General features: G+C 46.7%; 1 protein-coding gene across 16 annotated transcripts in view; it reads left to right on the top strand.

Moving 5' to 3' along the window:
* The first annotated feature begins 3,846 nt into the window (after positions 1 to 3,846).
* The window catches only part of RBFOX2 (RNA binding fox-1 homolog 2), a 171,092-nt gene continuing 153,037 nt past the window's right edge, over positions 3,847 to 21,901 (top strand). For all 16 annotated transcript variants that reach the window (XR_009486503.1, XR_009486506.1, XR_009486504.1 and 13 more), the window contains exon 1: positions 3,847 to 4,334. Coding sequence is in view for 12 of the 16 variants with exons in the window: in XM_059846315.1 (XP_059702298.1) it covers positions 4,140 to 4,334 (195 nt within the window). In the remaining 4 variants the exon portion in view is untranslated. The remainder of the gene's footprint in view (positions 4,335 to 21,901) is intronic.

Genomic DNA, 21,901 nt, shown 5'->3' with positions numbered 1-21,901 from the left:
GGCCAGGTGACAAGGTCTTTGGATTTTGCTGACTAAGGTTATGTATTTTCAGCTGTGTGCTAATTGGTTACAAGAAAAGGCAGTTTCTGCTGGTAAAATTTTGTAGCAAATTGCTGGCCTGAGATAAGAAAAAAGAAACATTTACCCACAGTAGTTACTACTGAAAGCTCCATCACCGCTTCCGGCAAAACCAGGACCAAAGTCCAGGCTGAAAATTTACCTTGGCGGCACTTCATCACCTGTGGGAGCACTGCGGTGAGGAGGAAGAGCATTTGGCTCCAGAGGTTTGTCTGACTGGACAGAAACAGCAGGAATGAGCAGAGTAGGGCAGGGTGCTAGACCCCACCTGACCCACTTAGCAGAGAGACAAAATCCTCCATGAAGGAGAGGAACAAAGCTGCTGGAGGCTGAAAGGGCAAGAGGGAGCTGGTCAGCAGGGTGAGACGTGGTGTGTAGATGATGGAAGCAGCAAGAAACAGTTCTCAGTTGAGGTGGTGGAAAGAAGACATTTGCTTTGAAGTGTCTCTGCATGATTTCTATGCCTTGGAGCCAAAGGCTAATAACTGAGTTTGTGCCTCTCTTCATGTCTGTGCCTTAGAACCTTCATGAGTCACTGCCTCTGCTCCATTCAGGCACCTTCTGGGACCCAGCCCTTTGTACTTCCATAGATGTTTCACACCCAGCATCTTGATGCCACCTGATTTCCAGCCCAGCAGGAGCACCAGCACATGTTTCTCCAAGGGATCTCTTCAGAAGGGATCCTTCTGAGGGGAGGAAACCACCACAATTTTATTCTAAAATTGTATGAATCTGTTCAGGAAAGATATATTCTTCATGCCAGCTTCTGGGACCTCTCTGCAAGGATAACGTATCTTAGGATTGCCTCTTGGCTCTCTTGGAACTGTCAAAGACAAAGCGCTGGTGAGCGCTCTGCAAACTTGCCCATGAAATCAGAGCACATAGGAGCCTTTGGCAGGAGTGCTGTGCAGCAGTGGAAGGGTTAACAGAGTCAGCTGTCTATTTAGTATGTCTCACATGTCACATACAAATACCTAAAAGGCAGCTGGGTTGTGTGAAAGGAAATCAACGGATTAAGATTGTGTCTCAGCTCAAAAGCTTTTTTGTGACTTCAGGAATGCCTCATATCCCATCTGTTAAATAGAGATAATACCTATCCTGTTGTATTGCACTAAATAGTTTATTTAGTGGTTGTTGTTGCACTGGTGATGGGCAATTTCTACTGGGCATGTTGGGTCAAGTAGATGGGTTTTCCCCCTCCCTCATTACATGGTCTCCCCCTCACATCCCCCCCTGTTATACACACCTGGCCTGTCCCATAGGTAATTCGCCCCTCCCCAATGGCATCCCATTGGCTCCGGTGCTCTCTCCCCCGCCCCCATCCCCTAGGGTATAAAACCTCCTGTGCGAGAGTTCCACGCCCTCTTTTCCTACCTGGGTGACCCCCTCACCTGAGTGTCTTGCCACCAAACCAATAAACAAGATACTTGCACCCACGTGGAGAAGAGCGCCTCTCGTCTTTTACTTTCGTCTATGCGGGTCCGTGTGGGCTAGAGTCTTAAGCTAGCCAGATTGGACTCATATAAGGCCCAGGAAAAACACGGATTACTGCACTATCCCACAAACATGCCATGAAGATAAATTAATTAATCTTATTTTAAGAGGAAATGGAAAGATCTGAAGAAATGGTAGCATGCAGTTACATGGCAGTAGTGTCAGAAAGCTCGCAATGGCACAGAGCATGGTGGTGGCAGCTGCAGGTCACTTTGGAAGGAGGGCACAGGACCCCCCTCAGCTCTTTCACCTGCACCATAACTCAGGGTGCTCCTCTGGCAGGCTGCATACCATAGCCAGCTGAAAATGCCTCACCGAGGGATGTGCCTGTGGCACTGCCAGCTCTGCCAGGAGCTGCTGTGCAGCACAGACCATGTGCACGCAGAATGCAAGGGAGAACTGGCAGCAGCTTTGGCACCTGCATGGCAGGAGATGGTGGGAATGGGGTTAGGAGAAGGAGAAGAAAAAATTAGAAACTGGGCAATATAAGGCAATTCCTTTCTTTGATAGCCCCAAGGGAAGTGTCAGACAGACACTCAATTACCATAGTGAGAGGGGTGCTCCCAAGATTTCTCTCCAAACTATTTATTCCTAACTTGTCTGAAGGCTGAAGCCTTCTGCAGCTCCTCACATGCAATACCTTTACCCGGACCATTCATGTAGAATCACTCGTCAAAAGAAGGGTGTAAAGAGAAGTAGAGAAACGCTGTTCTTCTCTGTATGAGCAGCATCCCAGTCATGAGAATTTCAGCTTCTGTCCAAGCCAAGAATGGACTGAACACATTCCTTCAGTGTTTTTTGACAGTCTGGCTCATTTTATCAAACCCAGTCAAGATGAATGAGACATGTGTTTACCCTTGGTGGGTGAGCAGACAAAAGCTGCATGCAATTGTCTTCTGGGTGCCTGCCACTCCGTGGGGATTTACAATCATTTTGAAAAAAAGAGATTTCCCCCGTCACTGGAGGAGACAAGCTGGCACCTCAGCAGAAAACATACCACTTAAAATAGCTTTCAATGTGGCCTTGAAAACTATTTTTGGATGAGGAAAAATGTGGTGTAAGGGAAGACTGGAGTCATGTATGGTAACTGTCACTCAAAACTAAAGGCTCTATAATTTCATGAAGATCAACAGATGTAGCATGTACAGGGGATATGGAACACTAAGATAATCTAACTGGTCCCCAGGCTTTGTTACACACGGTGATATTCGAGAAGTCAAGAAAGACTTCCTCACACTGACCAAGTCCATTTTTAGTTTCTTCCTTTTTCTCCAAATTGTTGGCAGGCAGGAGTGTCATTCCCACCCCATAATCAAACCAACCACAGATTTGTATTATGATCTGTGGATTAGTTCTCCATCAAGTTGCCAGGGCTTCCAGACTACATTCAGGACAACACAGGCTGCCTATGCCTTCCTCATTCTAGAGCAGATAGCTCTAGAGCTACCAGATAGAAGCTGAAAATTAAAATTAACTTTATGTTTTGGTTGAGGATCCCAAATTTGTTCCTCTAGATCAAAAACATGGAGACACACAAAAGGGCTGATGAATAGGCTTTGGGTTCTTGCAGACTGGTGTCTCCATCTGGTTGGAAGTCATATGCAGCAGAAAAAAATGAGAAGATATATTTATATGTATATAAGTGCAGGAGAAACCCACGGAGGCCATTAGGGACAGGACACCAGTGCAGCCCCTTTCTCAAGAAATCAGATGTGCTCTGGGGCTGCGATGTGAGCCCTGGAGTGAGGCGCAGGGAGGAGGCCTGGAAAAGGCCGGAAAAGAACACAATGCACCGAGTGATGCGAGGTTGCGCTGAGCAGGGATACGGGTCTAGGGAGCTGGGCAGCACACCCCCTGCTGCTGGACGCTCCTAAAGCGGGGGTCAAGCCAGTACCCATCACCCCAGATTCGCCTCAGCTCCTCATGGAAGCTCTGCGGAAACCTCACGCCGAAAGGCAACTCTGCGCCAGCGGAGCCGGGATCAAGCCGGCCCGAGACGGGGGACCCGGCTCTGCCGGAGGGCCGGGTGTCGCCGCACTCCTCTGGCCAACGTGACCGCCGCAGCCCCGCCGGGAGTCCCGCACCCGCCGCGGGCCCCCAGAGGGCGGTGGTGGTCGGACCCGCGGCGGGCTGGGCGCAGCCCCGCTGCCGAGCGCAGTGCGGCGGGGCCGGGCAGGCCGGGCCGAGCGGCCATTTCCCGCCGCCCCGTGCGGCTCCGCGGCGGCCGGAGCCCCGCTGCGGCCCCGCCCCGCCCCGCGCCCCGCCCGCGCCCCGCCCCGCCGGCGCCGCCGCCGCCGAAGGTTTCCGAGCGGGGGTCGCGCTTCTCCGGCGCCGTTTCCGGAGATTGCCGAGGGGCTCCGGCCCCTCCCCAGCCGCCGCCGAGCCCGTGACCGAGGCGCTCCGGTGGGTCGGAGCCCGGCGCGCCCGCTGCTGCTCCGGTCGCGGCGCGGGGCTCGCCGCCCTCCTCCTTCTCCTCCTGCTGCTCCCGCTCCTCCGGCAGCGCCGGGCGCCGCGGTGACAGAGCGGGGCGATCGGGGCGGGGGGCGGCCGGGGCTCCGGCGGCGCGGATGGCGGAGGGCGGCCAGCCCCCGCAGCAGCAGCAGCCACAGCCGCAGCTCCTGGCCGGCGGCGGCGCGGGGTCCGCCCGCGGCGTGAAGCGGGAGCCGGAGCTGGAGCAGCCCATGCCCGGCGGGGACGGCGCGGAGGGCGGCCACAGCAAGCGGCTGCGGACGGAGGCGGAGGCCGACGGCGGCGGCATGCAGGTAGCGGGCAGGGCCGGGCCGTCCCCGGTTCTCCCTTCCCGGGGCTCGGCCGGACCGGCCCGCGTTTGATTTCGGTTTGCGGGTTTCGGCGCGTTGCGCTCGGGCGTGCGGCCCTTTCCCCGCGGGCAGCCAGGCGAGCGCGGCTCCCCCCGGGCCGAGCCCGGCGGCTCCCGGGGGCGCAGCCCAGCACGTGGGGCGGCGGCGCGGGGCCCCGGGGGAGCCGCCGCCGGATCCGGCGCCCCGGGCACCGCCAGGCAGCCCGGGGAGGCCGCGGAGTCGGGGTCTGGTGCGGGGCACCGGCAGCGCTCCGGGCCCGGCGGGGTTTACGCGCGGCGCTTGGGGCTTGTACAGCGCCAGGAGAAACCCCAGGTGCTGCTCGCGAAGGGGGGAAGCGGAGTAGTGGGGCGTCTTCTAGGGTGGTTCAGAGTCCCACGTTTCTGTCGTCTCCTGCCAGCGCCGTTTGATCGTCTCCAAAACATCGCTTGTTTCAGGTGCGTTGGCCTTTGTGTTTGTGGGGTGATGCTGCCAAGGTGTTTCTGCCTCCCTTTGTCTGGGTGTTGTGGAGGGTTATTTTATTATGGCAGTTGCACTGGCCTTTTCTGCTTCTGTCTCTCGTGATGAGAATATCAGAGCTCTTTGGAAGCAGCGTGATGTATTCATCTGAGCTTGTTTCTCTTCTCACCTTCTCTGGGGTTGGTGAGCGCTCCTGGGTTTCCAAAGGGAGCATCCTGTTCTTTCCGTGGTGCTTCTCATCAAGATGCCAAATGCTGGCCAACACTCTTTCCTTTTTATTTCCCAGGCTGTCCCCAGTTTTCATGCTCAAGAATTATTTTTTTTTTAAACAGCTTGCGGCAGGAAGATTTTGTTTGTGGTTCTGTCTGATGATCAGCCTTTCATGGTGGTCTCCACCCCACAGCATCAGGTTTTCCCAAGTGTGATGGTGTGGCCTGAGTGCTTGCTGGAGCTTTGTACCCAAGTGCTGCTGCTTGTGCTCTCCCAAGGGCCAGTGCAAATCATACAGTGCTCTTTTATCCCTTGAAGTAGTGTGTTCTCCCACATGTAGGTGTCAGGTATGACTCAGGCAGTGTGTACAGTTGCAAGGAGAAAGATGCTCAGCATCGCAGTGTTTATACGGTGTGTCTTGCTATGAGTTATGAATGAGTGAGTGCACAAGCATGGTGACATGAAATTCTTCCAGCTCTTCAGAGTTGAGCTGAGGCAGAGATCCTGTGTTACAGAAGATGCACCAGTTTACCCTGCATATAGTATTCTAACTGGCTGTTGTTGATATAAACTTGGGTAAATCAACTGAAAATTGCCCAGGAAGGGACTTGGGCTGGTTTAGCAAAATTCTGGGTTTTTTTGTTTTTAATTGCAAATTACTACAATTTCTCTACAGATAAAAGACTCCCTCCTATTTACATTGAAAAGTGTCTTGTCCAATGAATAATGCAAGATGGTAAGATTGAAGTATTCAGCCATGGGGCTGTAACAATGTGTGTGTGAAGCAGTGTGTGTAATGCTGGTGGTCGTGATAGTAGGGATTGATTGTGGAATTAATTAGCAGAAAGCTGGGGTTTATTTCTGTAACAAATAGTGGGAAACAGTGGAGAAATTAGGTGAGGTGCAACTAGTAGAGCCCAATTTTTAAGTGTGTCTGTAGTCAGTGTAGCTGTTCTTCAGATTAGGACACTCATATTGTACTTATTTGGCATTCTTAATTTAAATCTTTCCATATGTATGTATATGGAAAAAAATTTCAATCCTTTTATTATAAAAGATGAGAACAAACATTTATATGTGTGCATGTTTATATGTGCAAATACATACCATCATTTGGAACTACGTGATCCTTAAGGTCCTTTCTAACCAAATTATCCTATAATTCTGTGTCCAGAAGTTTCCCTTGATTTTTCTTTTTTTAGTTTTAAAGTGTGTAGTTTATATATTGGGAGACTCTTCTCATGTTTGCAAGCAAGAAGTACCAAATTAGAAGCCAGACTTACCAATAACATCAGAGGTAGGAAAAATATGTTCTTTAATATTTGGGAAATTCGGTATCTTTTTCCTTAAAAGACAAAACACAAGACTGCCCTTCATAAGGATTTCTGTTCAGATAGTGCCTTCTTTTGAAGTACCTTATTTTAGAATAGCAGCTTCTTTTTAGTAAATCCTCTATGTTTAACTGTATGAAATGCTTACAAGAGGAATAAAGAGCCTATTCTTTGGTGTTTTTTTTTTCCTTCCTCTCCTATGTACTAGAGGCTTTCTGAAAGCTGGAAATAAGACCAGCAACCGTTGTACCTTGTTTTTCCTGGAGATCCCTGTCAATTTTCTACTTCCTGTTCCAGAGCCAGGGGTTGTTGCTGTGTAAACTTGGTGACCTCGTGTCTCTGGGCTGATAGCAAGGAATCATGGAATGCTATGCCCACCACCATTTCTTCTTTGAATAACCTGTACCTACCAATGGCTCAGAATATAAACACAGTGTGTAGTGCTGAAATAAATCATTTAGCTGTAGAAATTACTAATGTAGCTGTAAAATTAATAGTTTTTTTGGGGGTATGTTAGCATGAAATATCAAAACTAGGCCATAGGAAGGTAAAACAGTAGCTAGTTATTAATACCTTGGGGCTGGGGTTGCCTGAAAGCTTCGAATAGCCCTTAGATTTGCTGGGCTTCTTGTTTTCTGCTGTCTCAGGCCAGCATGCTCAGACAGCTTAAGCAGTTAGGGTTTCATTATCTAATCCATCTTTGATCAGGCTGGATAAATGGTGTTTGGCCAGTGCTGATCTTGTTAGGAGGGTGGTGTAAAGCTGCTTGAGTTGGGATTGGGACAAATCGGATCATGGCTGCTATCTGCTTCTGGGACATATTTCAGCTAATCGTGGCGTGGGAGGAAAAGGTCTACCAGGAACTGCTGGGTTTTAGCTCTCTCTGTTCCATAAATGGCAAAAGTCAAATGCTACCAGCCAGGAAAGTCACCTGGAAGTATTTGGATAGGTTTGTAAGCTTTGGAAGTAAAGGGCCCCAAAGGTACTGCTGATTTAACTGTGTAAATACTAGCAAGGAACTACCTCATGCTCTGTTTGCTAGCTTGGATGATTGAATCATTTGGATCAGCTTGCTGATCTGGGTAAAAATAATGCCTAACACAGGGGAGACGACGAAAAAAAAGAAAGTTATATTGGCCTAAGTCACTTGTGAAACTGCACTGAAATGCAGTTGTTGATGCAGCTGTATTTGCTTCTTGTCAGAAAATACTGACTGCTGCACAGATGGAAGAGAAAGTACCCTTGCAACAATCTCTCTCCTCCTCTGTTCCTTATCTGATGAAAGATGAGAAGGGTCGTGGCTAGCTGGGAAGTGTCCCTTTCTCTTTGAAACTGCAGACAAGAGTGTAATTCCAGGGTGTTGTTTTTGTCTTCCCTTTCTAGGTGCTAGAAGTGTACCAGACAGTTTACTGCTGAAAAAGTTACTAAAATATCATCCCCTTGTTTTGCATGGGGTTGAATGAGTTAATCAGCTCCTCTTTTAGTCTCCAAGCTGAATTTTGATTTAACTTTTTCATGGGGTCTAGGCTAGTAATAAATTAAAATCATACTTGTGGTAATACATGGGTGGAATTAGATGCAAGGTGTGAACAGAGGTGATCCTTGTTCCTCTTTCATGAATGACTTGTGTGCTCAGTATCCCTGAGTATTTGGGAGAATTACTTTACTTGCAACCATGAGCATGGCCAGCTGGGCAGGACAGACAGTTAATGCAGCTGTGGTCTGTGCCTTGCCCAGTCCACATAAACCTTTAGTGGCAGCAATGAGTGGTGACTTTGTGTTGTCATTCAGCCATGTCAGCACAGGGTTCATAAAGATGACTAGTGGTGTTGAGATCAGTACCCCGTGACTAAAAGATGATGTAAGAGACGATAAGTCTTTGCTCCACAAGAAAGTCTGCGGTTTCTTATCCTACAGTGAGCCAGAAGATGGTCTGTGACACCCTCTACCAGCCTTCTCTCCAGCACAGTGACTGGAAACCTTGAACTGCAGGGTGCCACAGAAAGGGGGGAGTGGGGACATGACTGGTGCTTCATGCCAACCGGTGTCCTTGTTCAAGCTGTGGCCTGTTTGTGATGCTCCTGAGGATGGCAAGAAATCAGTCTGCTGATAGTTTCTAGATAGGTTCGAGTTTACAAGCAAGAGGGCTGACTGGGATTGTAATCAAGATGGAGGCAGTGAATAACAGCTTTTGTGCTGTCAGGGACCCTTTGGAAATCTGTATTTTAAAATCTTACAGAAGAGAACATCTAGTTCCAGTAAATTGTGGAAAAGCTGTGTAATCAGGTTAGCTTTTTCCTCCCTCTTATTTTTCATGGCATGGCTGTCTTTGTAAAGAGATACAGAGCAGTGCAGGGGATACAAGATATTACAGTACAAGAAATGAAGTTCCAATCTTTTGACCCCTGCCTTGGATCCAGGATGAGATTTCCTGGGATGCTGTTTCGACAGAGTATTGCTGATGTGATGAGATGTAATGAATCACCTCTAAGTTTGTTGTTGTTTCTCTGTTTGCTTTTGCCCTTTGTTTTTTTAAATATTTGAATGTTATGAGCTAGACTCTACATAGTCTGGGAACACTTAAAAAATCTCCAGTTCAAAGAAAACCTTTGGCAAACAGACTGAAAGTTGGGATTTTAGAGTTAAGAGTGCTTTAATGTTGGCTCTTTTCTTGCCATATTCAGGAGAATGGAAAGCCCAAGTGAAGTATTCTGCATGCTTTAATACTCCTTCCGGCTCTCTCACTGTAGATTCCAGAGGTTTGTGTTCAAAGGTGATGGCCACATTTGTGAGGTTGGAAGCCAAACAGAGATCTGGCTCTACTGGAGATGGTTTCCTTCTGCATATGTGTACCAGCTGTAGACTTGAGACTTTTATTTTTCCTTTCAGAATTCCTGTTTAGAAACCCAAGCGCTCTGGTATTTTGCGGGAGGCCTGCTCTCTCCCTTGCATGTTGGAAAGGTTGCCCACCTAGCTGAGTTTGGAGCAGCTCCCAGGCACATCCTGTGCAATACCCTCTGTCGGCTGTTCCTCCCAGTGTTGCAGCCAGCAGGGCCCCTGCCTTGCCCTTCTGCATTGGGGTTTGCACTTCTGTGTTCAAGGCTGTCTCAAAGACGTGCTGGTCACTGAAGGTTTGGCAGCTGTGTCCCTGCGCTGGCTTTGTGCTTTGCTGTGACCGCCCTTTCAGCCCCTGCTGCGGTGAGGCTGGTGGCAGCAGGAGTACGAGAACACATGAGATGCAAAGGAGGCAGCAGTAAAATAAAATAAAATAAAGTGAATCAACTGCTTCGTTTGCACTGGAGGTAGGGAAGGCAAACTGAAGTTGAGAAGGATCTGAGTGGGATTCTGTGTGTGGTCTGTGGCCCCCTGGAAACTGCTGCTGAAGGACATACCCCTGTTAGCTCGGAAAAATAAAGCCTGTTAGCAGTGTTTGGTTGGCTGCACAGAAACCTCTGCCCCTCTGGAAAATGTAGGAATCACATTCGTTGAAAATGTTTTAAAACCTGTCACTCTGCTGCTGACTTGCCTTGTGGCACTCAGCAAACCTTAGTTTTTGTATGAAGTGAAAGAGAAGGGCAGATGTTTTTGTGGTCTGGAAATCTCTTATTTAATTTGCCTGTCTCTGATATTACTTGACCTTCTGTCTGTGTGTTTGCTGTTGAAATGCAGTGGCTGAGGGATCAGAGGAATATCCAGAAGAGAAGTGAGAGAAGCAATTAGAGGTAACGAGTTCCAGTTCATTGGAGCATTCTGTTGATCTACATTTTACAGTGGTATTGAGTGGACACCCGAGTGTAGCTGTCATGAGATAATCCCAATGTTTAGGGATTAGAGCTGCTTGACTGCATTTTGGGCCTTAACTCCCTTTGCTCTCCAGTAAATTTAATTTTGTCAGCAGTCTTTGTAAGTTCAGTTTGAAAGATGTGTATACATTTTCCCCAGCATGCTTCTTTCTCCCTCTGCTTCGCTTTCTTGCATGCATCTCATTTTTTCCAGGTTGAGTTAAGAGATATTTGTAGGAGCCAAGTCCAGCGATGTCAGGGACTGGAGCATGCCACCGTCCTGACGCTGCACTGTTCCCTGTCAGGGCTCTGCCAAGCTGTCCTGCTGAGCTGTGTCTGGCTACCTCTCCTGTAGGAAAGCTTTGCTGAGAAAAGCCATGTAATTGTCTAGATTTCTAACCTGTGTTCTGGGTTCTGGAAGATTTCCAGGGCGTTTGTGAACCGTTCCAGTCTCTCTCTCTCATTTGGCTTGTCACACATACATGCAGCATCTATCTAAACCACCCCTGTCAGCTCTCTTGCTGGACCAAAGGAAATAGGACTCCAGCTCCTTAGCAGTGATATGAGGTGTTTAAGTGGCTACAAAGAAAGGAAGGTTATATACAAAAGCCCCCTTGTTTAATGAGCAGCATCAGCTGAACTAGAGCTGGATCCAGCATCAGCTTGGGCAGAGCAGGAAACTCCGGCAGTTTCTGTCAGCTCACTTGGTGCAACATTGGTGTTCAGTCAGCTATACCATTGTGCCAGCTTCTAACCTTTGGAGTGTGGGCAGAGGGTACTTGTGGTTCACACTGATTAGAAAACAGGTAATGAGATCTTCTACTTGGGTAGGACAGTGGGATTCAGGCTGGCATGTTTTTGAAGTGGCTGTGTGTTACTGGGGCTGTTGCTTGTGTTTGCCTTTGTCTAGGACAGTTTGTGGTGCAGAAAGATTGGATGCTTGCTTCAAGGAGCATGGAATAGAAGCACTTGTTGCTTTTCTTGCATGACTTTATGGGGTTTTATCTGCTCATAATTGCCTCAGCAATAATGCAGGTATTAGCATAGAGATCAGGAAGAAGCTGCACCAGTTAAGGGGCAAATAACCTCATTCATGTCAGCACTTTTCCCTCTGACTGTGCATAGCTAAATTTCTTTTAATAGAGAGGCTAAAGAATCAACCTTATGTGACTTTTTTGTGTGTCACAAATATCAGAATATGCTCCCCAGAGGCCTTTGAGGCCTTGGGATTGGGATCCGGCTCAGGTTTCTTCAAGGGACTGGTGCACTGAGCATTTTAAACTGAGGCTTTCTGCACAGCTTTCCCACTGCTATTTCTGTAGGAGATTCTTGCAGACATTTGGAGTGGTTGTCACTGTTGAGGGTGATGCCCAGGAAAAAAATCCCACCAAGTCATCACTAAAAAGCCTTGATTTAGTGTTGTGTGGGCTGAAGGGAGGCTCTAGCTGGGATCCTGGTGCTATAAATTGCTGCTTGTGGTTGCCGTTCTCCTGCCCGAATAGGGGTGGGAAGGTCGCCTTTCCTCCAGCCTGCTCACTGACCTCAGGCAGTGAGGTGGGGGGAAGGCCAGGCTCTCCCCAGCTGCAGGGCTGGGCACCTTCTTCCTGGGTCCCTGGATCTGCTGGTGGAGTAGCCAAGCATGCCTCTCCAAGCAGCTCTTGTGAGAGATCATGCTCCTGAGCCATCTCTGGCTCTTTGATTTTATTCTGTTCTGTGTCTTTGCTTCCCTTTTGTGGGAAGAAGAAATGAGAGGAAGTGTAAGCTATGGCTTCTTCATTACCCTTTGCTGTCCTGGAAAGCAGGTCCATCAGAGGGCTCTTTCCTACCCTTATTTCATGTTAAAAGCCCTGTGGAGCTTTGGAGCAAAGCTGGACCAGGATGGAGTAGGTCTTGTAGGTGCTTCTCCTTGCCTATAGGCACTAGTTCTTGAAGCTCAGCTTTGGAGTGACCTGGGGTTGTTCCTGGGATTTAAGACCCCTCTCTGAGTGGTGCTGCTTCTGCTCCCGTGGGTAGGACCAGCCACCCAGCCTGGGGAGATCCAAAAGGTTCATTCAGGGAAGGAAGCCTAGGCTGTGATGTTGCTGCAGCAGGTGGAACCGTGGGGCATACCAAAGGAAGTGGAGGCTGGCAGCATGGTATGGGATGTCCTGGGGCTGGTGGCATGTATGAGTGTTCATGTTACAGTGGCCTCAGGAAGATTTGAATCATGGGGGAAACTGAGGCAATAAAGTGTATGCAACACTGCTGCTGATTTGCAGCAGCAGATTTGAATGTCTCTTGGACAGCTTGCAGGAGAATCCAGCTGGCTTCTGAAGCACCTGACTATCTTGTTATTTGTTTTGTCCAAAGCAGAAGCTGAAGAGTGTGGAAATGCAGAATGCTCTCAGTGCTCTAGTTCTAGGAAGAGGTGTGCAGGTCTGCAGTGCTGCTGGAGTTACTTTTGTCCTGGGTGGTCTGGAACTGCATGTGCTGTCTCCTTCTTGCAGAGGATTGAGGAGACAGAGAATGTGCCAGGGTGAGAACCTGTGCATGGCAGGTTTCAACTGGGGAGACTTTAATTCCTGGTGCATCTGCACTGAGGGGGCTGGAACTCATAGCCAGTAACTGCCCAGCAGGAGAGTGTGACAAGAAGGCATCAAGTGAGGTCATAATTCTGTGGTCATACCTTTTATGTTTTTTGAGATGACTTCATCTCCGCGAGTGCAGCAAATGGATGGTGCTGAGGCGCTATTAAATTTAGTGTAACCAGTTAAAATGGGTGTAAGGTCAGGTTTTGGCCTATCCAATATTTCATTTCTTCTCTTTCATCTCCAAACTGAAATACTGCAGATAACCTAAACCTTGTACTGAGTACAGACCTATTAATTTTTAATGGTCTCTTCTACAGTACTCACCTTGGTAGTGTGGGTGCTTCACAGGTAGTAATGATTTTATTTTTTAGTTTCCTGAGAGGTAGAAAAGGTATACTGTGCCTTTTTGTGGAAGTGGGAGATTGAAGTACCTGGTAGTAAGACCAGTTTTGCAAAAAAAAAAAAAAAAAATTGACATTTACAATAGAATTTATTTCTGTTTGTGTTTTTGATTGTAGCTGGGTTTTTTTTTTATTGAGGTCAGGTTTCGGTGATGTTTTAATCCTTGATCTACAGCTCTCTACAGCATCCACTATATATATATATATATATATATATATATATATATGATGCCTCCTGCTTCCATAGACTGATCCTTGAGGGTGTCATGTTGGGAAAATGTGCAGTGATGTTGTCTTTATCTTAAACCTCAGCAGAATAGCTTGAATTAAGAAGATTGGTCAGCATCATAGTGAAATTTTACTTGGAAGATAAGGTTTGAAATCTAACTTTTTAAGTAGAATGGATGCTGCTTGTCTTAAATTACTAAACCACCTAACTTTTGGTTTCTGCAGCTGTTTATACTGCTCAGAACACAGCACTTTTAGGCTTGAATGAAGCAGGAATTAGGAAAAAGTAGCACATAATCCTGATTTATTTTAACATCCCTGCACATGAGGAAAGACTGGAAGTTGTATGGATAGTTGCTGTTTTTTAATCTACGGCCCTTGACTTTTGTAGTTGTTATTTTAGGAGAGAATGTAGCTACACTGCCTTTTGAGTTAAAAAGCATGTTTTGGTCTGTTAAGAAGCAAAGAGCTGCTGTGTGGACAGCAAAGGCAGGAACTGGCTTCTGACCCATCCCTGTGCTGGCTCCCAGTGGGGACTGGCAGCTCTCCCCCTTTCCTTGGAGCACAGGTCCCAGTGTGGTTGCCTGTGGGGTCAGCGAGGAGGACAGAGGCATGTTTGCTGAGGAGACTTTGTGACGCATCGGGGCTGCAGAGGAATCCTGCCACTTGGGGTACAGGTGTCTCGGGTGAGAAACACCTGGTTGATCATGGGCTTGGTATTTCCTTTTTGTTTGCTGAATAATGAGTCCTTCATGCATCCCATCACTGCCTGCTTTTTATTGCTTCTTCATGCGTGTTCAGTTCTCCTTACCTGAGTAAACGAGGGGCCAGAATTGTTATAGGGCTGGGGTTTTGTTACCTTCAGAGAGCCCCAGACAGCAAGCCTAGTTGTGGGCTGGATGCCTGATCTTACTGCTAGGATTGTCAGACTACAACATTGGAAGTAATATAAAGCTGTAGGGGAGGCATAAACACCCCATCCCACTGCTTTTTGGAAAGAGGACATAAAGACCAACCTTGGCATGTGTTATGGGAATTCCCATTGCCTTGAAGTGAGGGGAGAAGATGAAGCTGGTGTCCTCTCCAAAGCTCACATGAATCCAGTGGAGACCTGGCATCTGCTAGCATCACCAGCTGGATCTAGCAGGTTTTTCCCAATCTGAGCTTTATACCTAACCACTTCTTGGAAAAGTCTGACCTCCTGGGCTGGATAGATTTCCCTAAGAGTGGTGGTCTGCCTGCCAAGTGCCTCATGTGGTGAGAGCTGAGCTGAGATGTCACAGTGACAGACAGAGGAGACAAGGCCATCTCTGTTGATGGTGGGATGGACTCAGCAGGAGGTGATAGTGGCATTTGGGAACAGTGCTGTCTGTGTGATGGTTAGATATCAACCATGGGCCACAGAACACTTCAGAGAAGAGGAGAAGAATGTAAAAGGAAATGGACCAATGGTGGATTTGATTGTCAGACAGAGAGGGTTACAGTGGAACTTCACTCTGTAGTGCTTCCATCTGTTGCGGTTTAATCTTAGCTGGCAACTAAGCCCCACACAGCTGCTCGCTCCTTCCCGCTGGGATGGGGGAGAGAATCAGAAGACTAAAAGTAAAAAAAACTTGTGGGTTGAGATAAGGGCAGTTTAACAGGTAAAGCAAAAGCCATGCATGCAAGGAATTCCTTTGTCGCCACTTCCATGGGCAGGCAGGCGTTCAGCCATCCTCAGGGAAAGCAGGGCTTCATCATTGGTAATGGTGATTTGGGAAAACAGACTTCACTCTGAATGTCTCCCCTTTCTCTTTCTTCCCTCAGCTTTATATGTTGAGCATGATGCCATGTGGTAAGGAATATCCCTTGGGTCAGTTGGGGTCAGCTGTCCTGGCTGTGTCTCGTGCAATTTCTTGTGCATCCCAGCCTCCTCCTCAGTGGTGGGGTGAAGCAGAAAAGGCCTTGACTCTGTGTAAGCACTGCTCAGCAGTAACTAAAACATCCCTGAATATCAACACTGTTTCCAGCACAAATCCAAAACACAGCCCCATAACAGCTACTGTGAAGAAAATTAACTCTATGAAAGCCAAAAGCTGCATATAATCTGTCCATCCCTTCTCTCAGTGCCCACTTGTGGCCCATCAGTGCTGTTGTGATGGACGTGGTGGTGAATGAGGCTATGACTGCTATTTGAGTATATATTGTCTGACCACCTGATACTTGTCTATATACATATAGATGTCTCTTTGTCGCTTTGCCGGGAAATTGAAATTATGTTCATAGTTAGGTCTGGTTTTTGTGTTTGTCTCTGTCCCCTAATTAGATCCTTCCAGGAAAGGCTTACTGCATTTTACCGTCTTGCCTGATGCCTTCTGGCTTTCAACAGGAATATCATATGGTCAGGGCCAAATGCTACAGTTTCAGAAAAACAAGTTTTATCTGTTGATAAATCACAAATTAACACCACCAAGAATTCTTCATGCTTTGTGTTCTGTCTCGAAAACTCTTTGTCTATAGGTCTGATAACATATCTGAGTGTATCTCTCTTTTAGCCAGACCAATATATAAGTTCTCCTGGGGATGGTTGTTTCTGATGGGGAAAGTGTTGGCTTGAGTAGATGGAAGTGCTGTGAGACATGTTGTGTGTATGTTTTCCTCCTGTTATTTATTGCTTAAAGGGTTAAGTAAGAATTCTTTCTTTGCTGATCAGTGGGTTGATGTTTTCATCTTGTGCAGTATCAGGTATTTGTGACTGCTTGGAATGCCAGGAGTAGCACGAGTTGGGTTTGCTTCAACCACGACCCCTTTAAGGACTAGGAATTCTTTGATGAGTGATTACAACCAACTCTGGACTCTTACTTGATGGATGTGATGGAGCATGTCCATGTTCCTTGGGAAGGTTTCCTTAAATAGGCATAACCTTTCTAGTCAGAACAGGAAGATAGTTTTTGCTTTCCCCCCCCACCCCAGCATGGTATTTATTTCATTTCTCGACCTCATGATTACTGCACACATTTACCATAGGCTTGGTAGCTTCATAGGGCAGAGTTTGGCAGCTTCATTGTTCCAGCATTTGTTCCATCCTTTCTGTAGCAGCCACTATTTTTGACCTTTGGTGACCTGGTTCTCCTTTCTTATCCTTTCTGGCTTCCAAAACTCTGAGGCATCAGAGAAAGACTAGCCAGTCTGCATGTTTTAACATGTAGATGGGGACTGCATAGTGGTTCAGTAGATCTGGATCATCCTGTGTTCTTGTTTCTGTTGGGTTTCAGTAGATGTGTGGAATCTGCAGGCAAATTGGAGAGAATTGGACCTGTTACTTCAGAATGAGAAACCCTCTGGCTGTAACTAGAATGTGATGACAGTCTGCCTGAAGTTGTGCCTGTCCCTGACCATTCTTGGGAAGTGTAGCAGGAGATGGGTGTGTTTGTCTCTCCTGTGCACTGAAACCTTCCAAGATGCCTGGTGTCAGCTAGTCACTGTTGTTGACAAGGTGTCAGCAAGCTCTTTTGTGAGATTTGTGATTAAATAAACATACAATCTCTGTGCTTGGGCTCTCATGTCTATTGTAAGGTATTCTGTGAAGTTGGTTCTCTTGGATTTGGTGCTTGATAAAGAAATGATGCATATAGTCTGGAAAAGGTGCACTACAGTGGATAAACTGACCAGACCTGCTGGCACAGTAATATCAAGTGCTTTATTTGGCTTGTGTAGTTTACCTAATCCTCAGGTAAATACAAATTTTATGTACATTGTCCTATGCAATTTCTTATACTGTGTCACCAGTTTCTTGATGCTTGAAATGTTGGGAAGTTTGCAGTTAAAGATTCTGAGGTCTGTAGATCTGTCTGCTTGGTTCTGGGATTGGCAATTTTTACTTTTGTTTTTAGGACAGGATTTTAAAGACAATCCCTAAATTTCTGGATCCCTTGGGCAGAAGTAAATGTGTGGCATTGTGTGGGTGAATTCTTACCTTGTAAGGCTTTCTCTACCTCTGACTTCCTGGGCAGGATTTTTGATAATGAACACAGTGACAATAGGTAGGGAAGAGCTTCTTAATAGGTCACTTCCCAACTTTACTTTGCAGGTAAATATTTTTGTCTTGTGTGGATTTTCCTGGGGTGTGGAGTCTGTTGGATGGTTAGCTTTGTTCTCTGAACAATGTGCTTATACACAGATGGTTATTGCATCGTGGAGGCAACTGTCTTCATGAAGTTGCTTGAAAAAAATTACTGTTGCATTTGTACAGGCTGCATTTGAATAGGTGCACTGTGAAAATAAGATTGCAGTGGGAAGGGAGCATGGGATGTGGTTATCAGTAATCTCCCAAAGGCTGCTCTGTCCCAGTGGAGGCAGGGCAGGTAGTCCTGCCCTTCCCTGGTGACTCAAGGGGTACTGTCACATCTGTTAAATTAGCCCTGGATTGGAGTTGTTGGAAGTGTGTCTAGTCAAATGCTAATTCAGCATTTGACTGACTTTTGTATGGAACTAAATTGGCAGGGTAGAAAAAGCAGTGTTGCCTGTAGGAAACGTTCTTCTTACCTGCAAGAGCTTTAACAGTAAAAATGTAAAATATCCAGTATGAAAATTTCTTCTTCCTTGTATGGTTAGTAGTGAGAACCAAAAGCAAATTTTTCAGTTCTGTCTGCAGAGCCCTCTGATAGTATTGTCATGGCTTGTGCTTCTGTTTACAGATTTCCCATATAGCTGAATTAAATTAACAAGACCAGTCAATTCATTGCTGCTGTATTTAAACCCCTGGGCAGCAATGAGTCTGGCAGGGATGGAGCATCATTTTCATGTGCTGCTTGGAAAGGGAGGATGTACGGTGAAATGAAGTAGTGTTGCTTCTTGGGGGAGGGGTTCACAGTCATGGCTCAGGTGGCAGATGAAGAGAACTGTAGGTTCCCAGAAGTCTTTTTGTCCACTGCTTCCCATGTGGCTTAGTCACTAGGTAGCAGGAGGTTTTTTCTGTCTTGTATGGGCTAGCCAAAGACTAGTGTATCCACAGAGTTTATTCAAGGCAGATAGCATTACAGGAATCAAAACAGAACTCTTGGTTCCTGTTCATTGATTTAATCCTTTGTTTTTAGCAGTTAAGTATCTCTGTGTTCTTTAGTCTAGCCTCAGTTATCCTGGATTTGAACCCCTCTTAAATCCTAGTTGCGTAGTATTCATATTAGGAAGAAAGGTGGTGTGAGGTGATGCACAGAGAAATGACACAAGTCCCAGGTCACCTGCAGAGGAGCAGAAATCTCAGAGCACTGGGCTCAGTGGGCCATCTTTTCTCCCCTTGTTTGAAGTAGGTGGCTTCCTTTATTGCTGCCCCCTCCATCTAAAGGGTGGTCCTTGGAGGCTGTTTGGAGTGCATGGTGAACTGCACACTGCTCTTGCCCTACTCTGCATCAGCTTGCTGTGTTAGCAGAAGTAGTTTGCAGCATTTTACAGCATCTTTCCCTAGCACCAAAATTCAAAATTCAAAATTCAAATAAATTACATATATGGATCTGCATGCAGCTGTTAGACGTTTTATATTTTCTTTAGGCTTGTGCAAAATACATGATATGGTGGAAAAGATGCTACACATTTACCTTTTTTCTTTTTTTTTTTTTCCCTCTCCCATGAGTCTGCATAGCTGGTGAGACTGGAATGATACTATGAGCTTAGCTTTGCAGCCAATTTGGAATTCTGGGCTTCAGTGTATCATGTTTGCTTTTCTTGTCTGTTTCCTCCAAGTCCTTTATGTGGAGTTTACAGATACTGGTGCAGTTTGCATAGCAGAAATTGTCCCTTTGTAGCAGCTGGTGAGTGGATGATGGACAGCTGATTAAGCTAAACCTTCAAAAGGCTTTTGAAAAAACCCCAGTAGTGCTAAATTTATGATTTGCAAATGTTATGTGAGTACTACTGGGTTAGACAGCTTTAGACCACCTGGTGTAGGTTGGTCTGACTGATAATACCCCTTTACTCAGGACCACCAATCCTTGTGTTTGTGGGGTATTTTCAGTGGGCACAGCCTCTGTGTAGTGACTCTGTGTTGGGGTGTGAAATCATACCTTGAGGCTAAGTTGGGAGTAAATAGGTTCTGAAAGAAGTGAGCCTTTTTCTCTGCTCCATTTGGCTCAGAGCTTCTTTTTCTTGATCGCATAGAAACTAAGTAATGCCAAAGAGAATAATTTATCTCTAAATCCTGCTGCCTCCACCATGGTGGATGTGTTCCTCTGTCCTTTTGAGAGGCAAGCTGGTGTCCAGTGCTGGCTGTGTCCATCTCAGCAGTGTTGACAGCAGCAGTGTTGTAGGGTGATGTGGCACAACATACCCACAGTGCAGCTGTGTGTCACTTCTGTCACCTGGTAGTACCTGTAGCTCCTCAAGGAGAGCCTTTGCATGTTTAGTACCACCATACCAATGTCTACCCTCTCACATCCACTTTACTTTAGAAGTGAGTGGACATCCGTTCCTCCTGTAGAAGAGGGGGGGTAAATGTTTGCTCATCCACGGTTTCTCTGATCCAAGTGTGTTTTCAACTCTGCCTTTGTATTTGATGGCAGGTCCTCCTTCCCCTTGGCGCGTGTCTGCAACGTGCTCATGTGCCGGCACGCGTGTGCTGCCCTTGAAAACCGACCAAACTTATTAAAATCATTGCTGGTTGCCATGGCAGCTGTTGTCGCTGTGGGCTAATAGGAAAGGCAATTACTGCTGCATGCTGGGGAGTGTACGGGGAGGCTCTGGGCAGGGGGGTACAGGCGGCTGTATGCTGCTGAGTTCTGTGACTGATAGCTTGGATGTCCCAGTGAGCAAGCAGCAAAGGAGAGAAAGGCAGGAGATGCCCTGTAATGAAGTTTGGCCAGTATTCTGCCTCCTGGGCAGGCTCATTGAGAGATTCCCACCCTTCCTTTGATTGTCAGGGGGTTGAGTTTCACGTTTTCAGCTGGGCACAGCACAGTGCTGCTCAGTGACTCTCAGCTGGCCCAGGAAGTGAAACGGAGCTGGAAAACTTTATGTGTGTTGAAGATACTCATCTAGTCCCTTTCCTGCTGTTTCCTCTCTGTGAATATTCCTCTTCAGTACTTACTTTGCTGTTTCCTGTAGGTTGAATGTCATGATATAAAATAGCTCCAATTTTCTTGGAGTGAGTAGGATCACTTGAGAAAAGTGCTTCTTATAATGAATTTAAAGCTACAGGGAAATTGTATCCTTCATCTTTATTCTCTGAATTTGGGCAGCATGTGTCGAAGCAATGCCAGCACTGTTTGTGCCAAGGGCAAACATGAAAAGAACTGGGATTGTTTTATAATGCAGAGCTTGTAGAAAATCAGTAAATTCCATGAAAGATTTGAGTTGGGGAAGTAGGTGAGAACTGTAAATCTTGGGGATATAAAAAACTGCTTTGGCGGTGTTTGACAGAGCACTGCACTCCCAAATTGAAACCCTCTGTACCCTCCAATTTGTTCTGCTTTCCCTTTTGCTAAGTAATGGCCTGAGACCTTGCTGCACAGGAGCTCTTCCAAGAGGTTCTCTCTGTACATTAAGAGGTACATCATAGAAGTTTCTTCTGGCTTAGAGAATCCAGGATGTTGTCAATGAAGCTAAAACAATGTCTGTCACCCCCTTCAATTGGGAGACAAGTCCCAGGAGGCATGGAAGAGACAAAATGAGAAGAATAAAACAATCCTCTTGGAGAAGGCAAAATTGGGCTCTTGTCTCGGTTTCTCTCTCTCACCTGATCTCCCAGTAGCTGTTTCCAGAGGCCCTCTGGATCAGGCCCGTTGAGGGACAGCGGTGGTGACTCACCCGGCTGGGAAGGTTTCCGCAGCAGCATGTGAGAGCCTGGCTTCCCAGGGAGCCATGGCACCAGGAAGGGGAAGGTTTCTGGTGCGTTTGATCCCTCAGCGAAGATTGTGCTGTGTCTGTTTAATTAGAGACTGCTGCTTTCTTTGCTGGTGTACTAAATATAAATGGAGGAGCTAGTCTAATATACTTGAAGTTGCAAATGTCAGGAGTCAATAGCTTTATTTTCCTCTTGCTAAATCTGATTTGGTTTTAAGTACTGCCACTAAATCTAATGATGCAGTAATTCCTGTTTGTTAAAAGGAATGAGGGATTTAGGCTGAGATAGACTTCATGCTCTTCTCCCATCTCTCTCTCGTCCCACCTCTGTTTTACAAAGGAAGAGCTACTGGTTTGCACGTGTTTGTACAGTAAAATCTGAAGGTCAAAAGGCTCAATCTAAATATACTGTGTACTGAGTTTGTAGTCAGCTAATATACCGTTCTTAAGGTTTTCTCTCTGCAGTTTTTGGTGCAGATTTGTACATTCCAAGCATTACCTTTGTGACAGTCAGGAGAGTGCCAAGAAAATTTAAAAATATAAAAAATGCAGTAAAGATAAAGAAGCTGCTTCTGGAGCCCAGGCTTCATGTTCTGTCTGGGATTCTTTGTTTGCTGAACTACAGTCTAAGTCTTGGTAGTCCCCAGGGAGATCTGTAATGGGACAGACATCTGTGCTTAAGATGCCTTGCCCTGTTGGTCTGCTGTGCAGGAAAAGGAA

The sequence above is a fragment of the Haemorhous mexicanus genome, chromosome 5 (genome assembly GCF_027477595.1).
Source record: "Haemorhous mexicanus isolate bHaeMex1 chromosome 5, bHaeMex1.pri, whole genome shotgun sequence".
NCBI classification, from domain to species: domain Eukaryota; kingdom Metazoa; phylum Chordata; class Aves; order Passeriformes; family Fringillidae; genus Haemorhous; species Haemorhous mexicanus.
The sequence above is the reverse complement of the archived record's forward strand: the minus strand, read 5'-3'. Positions and strand labels throughout refer to the sequence as shown.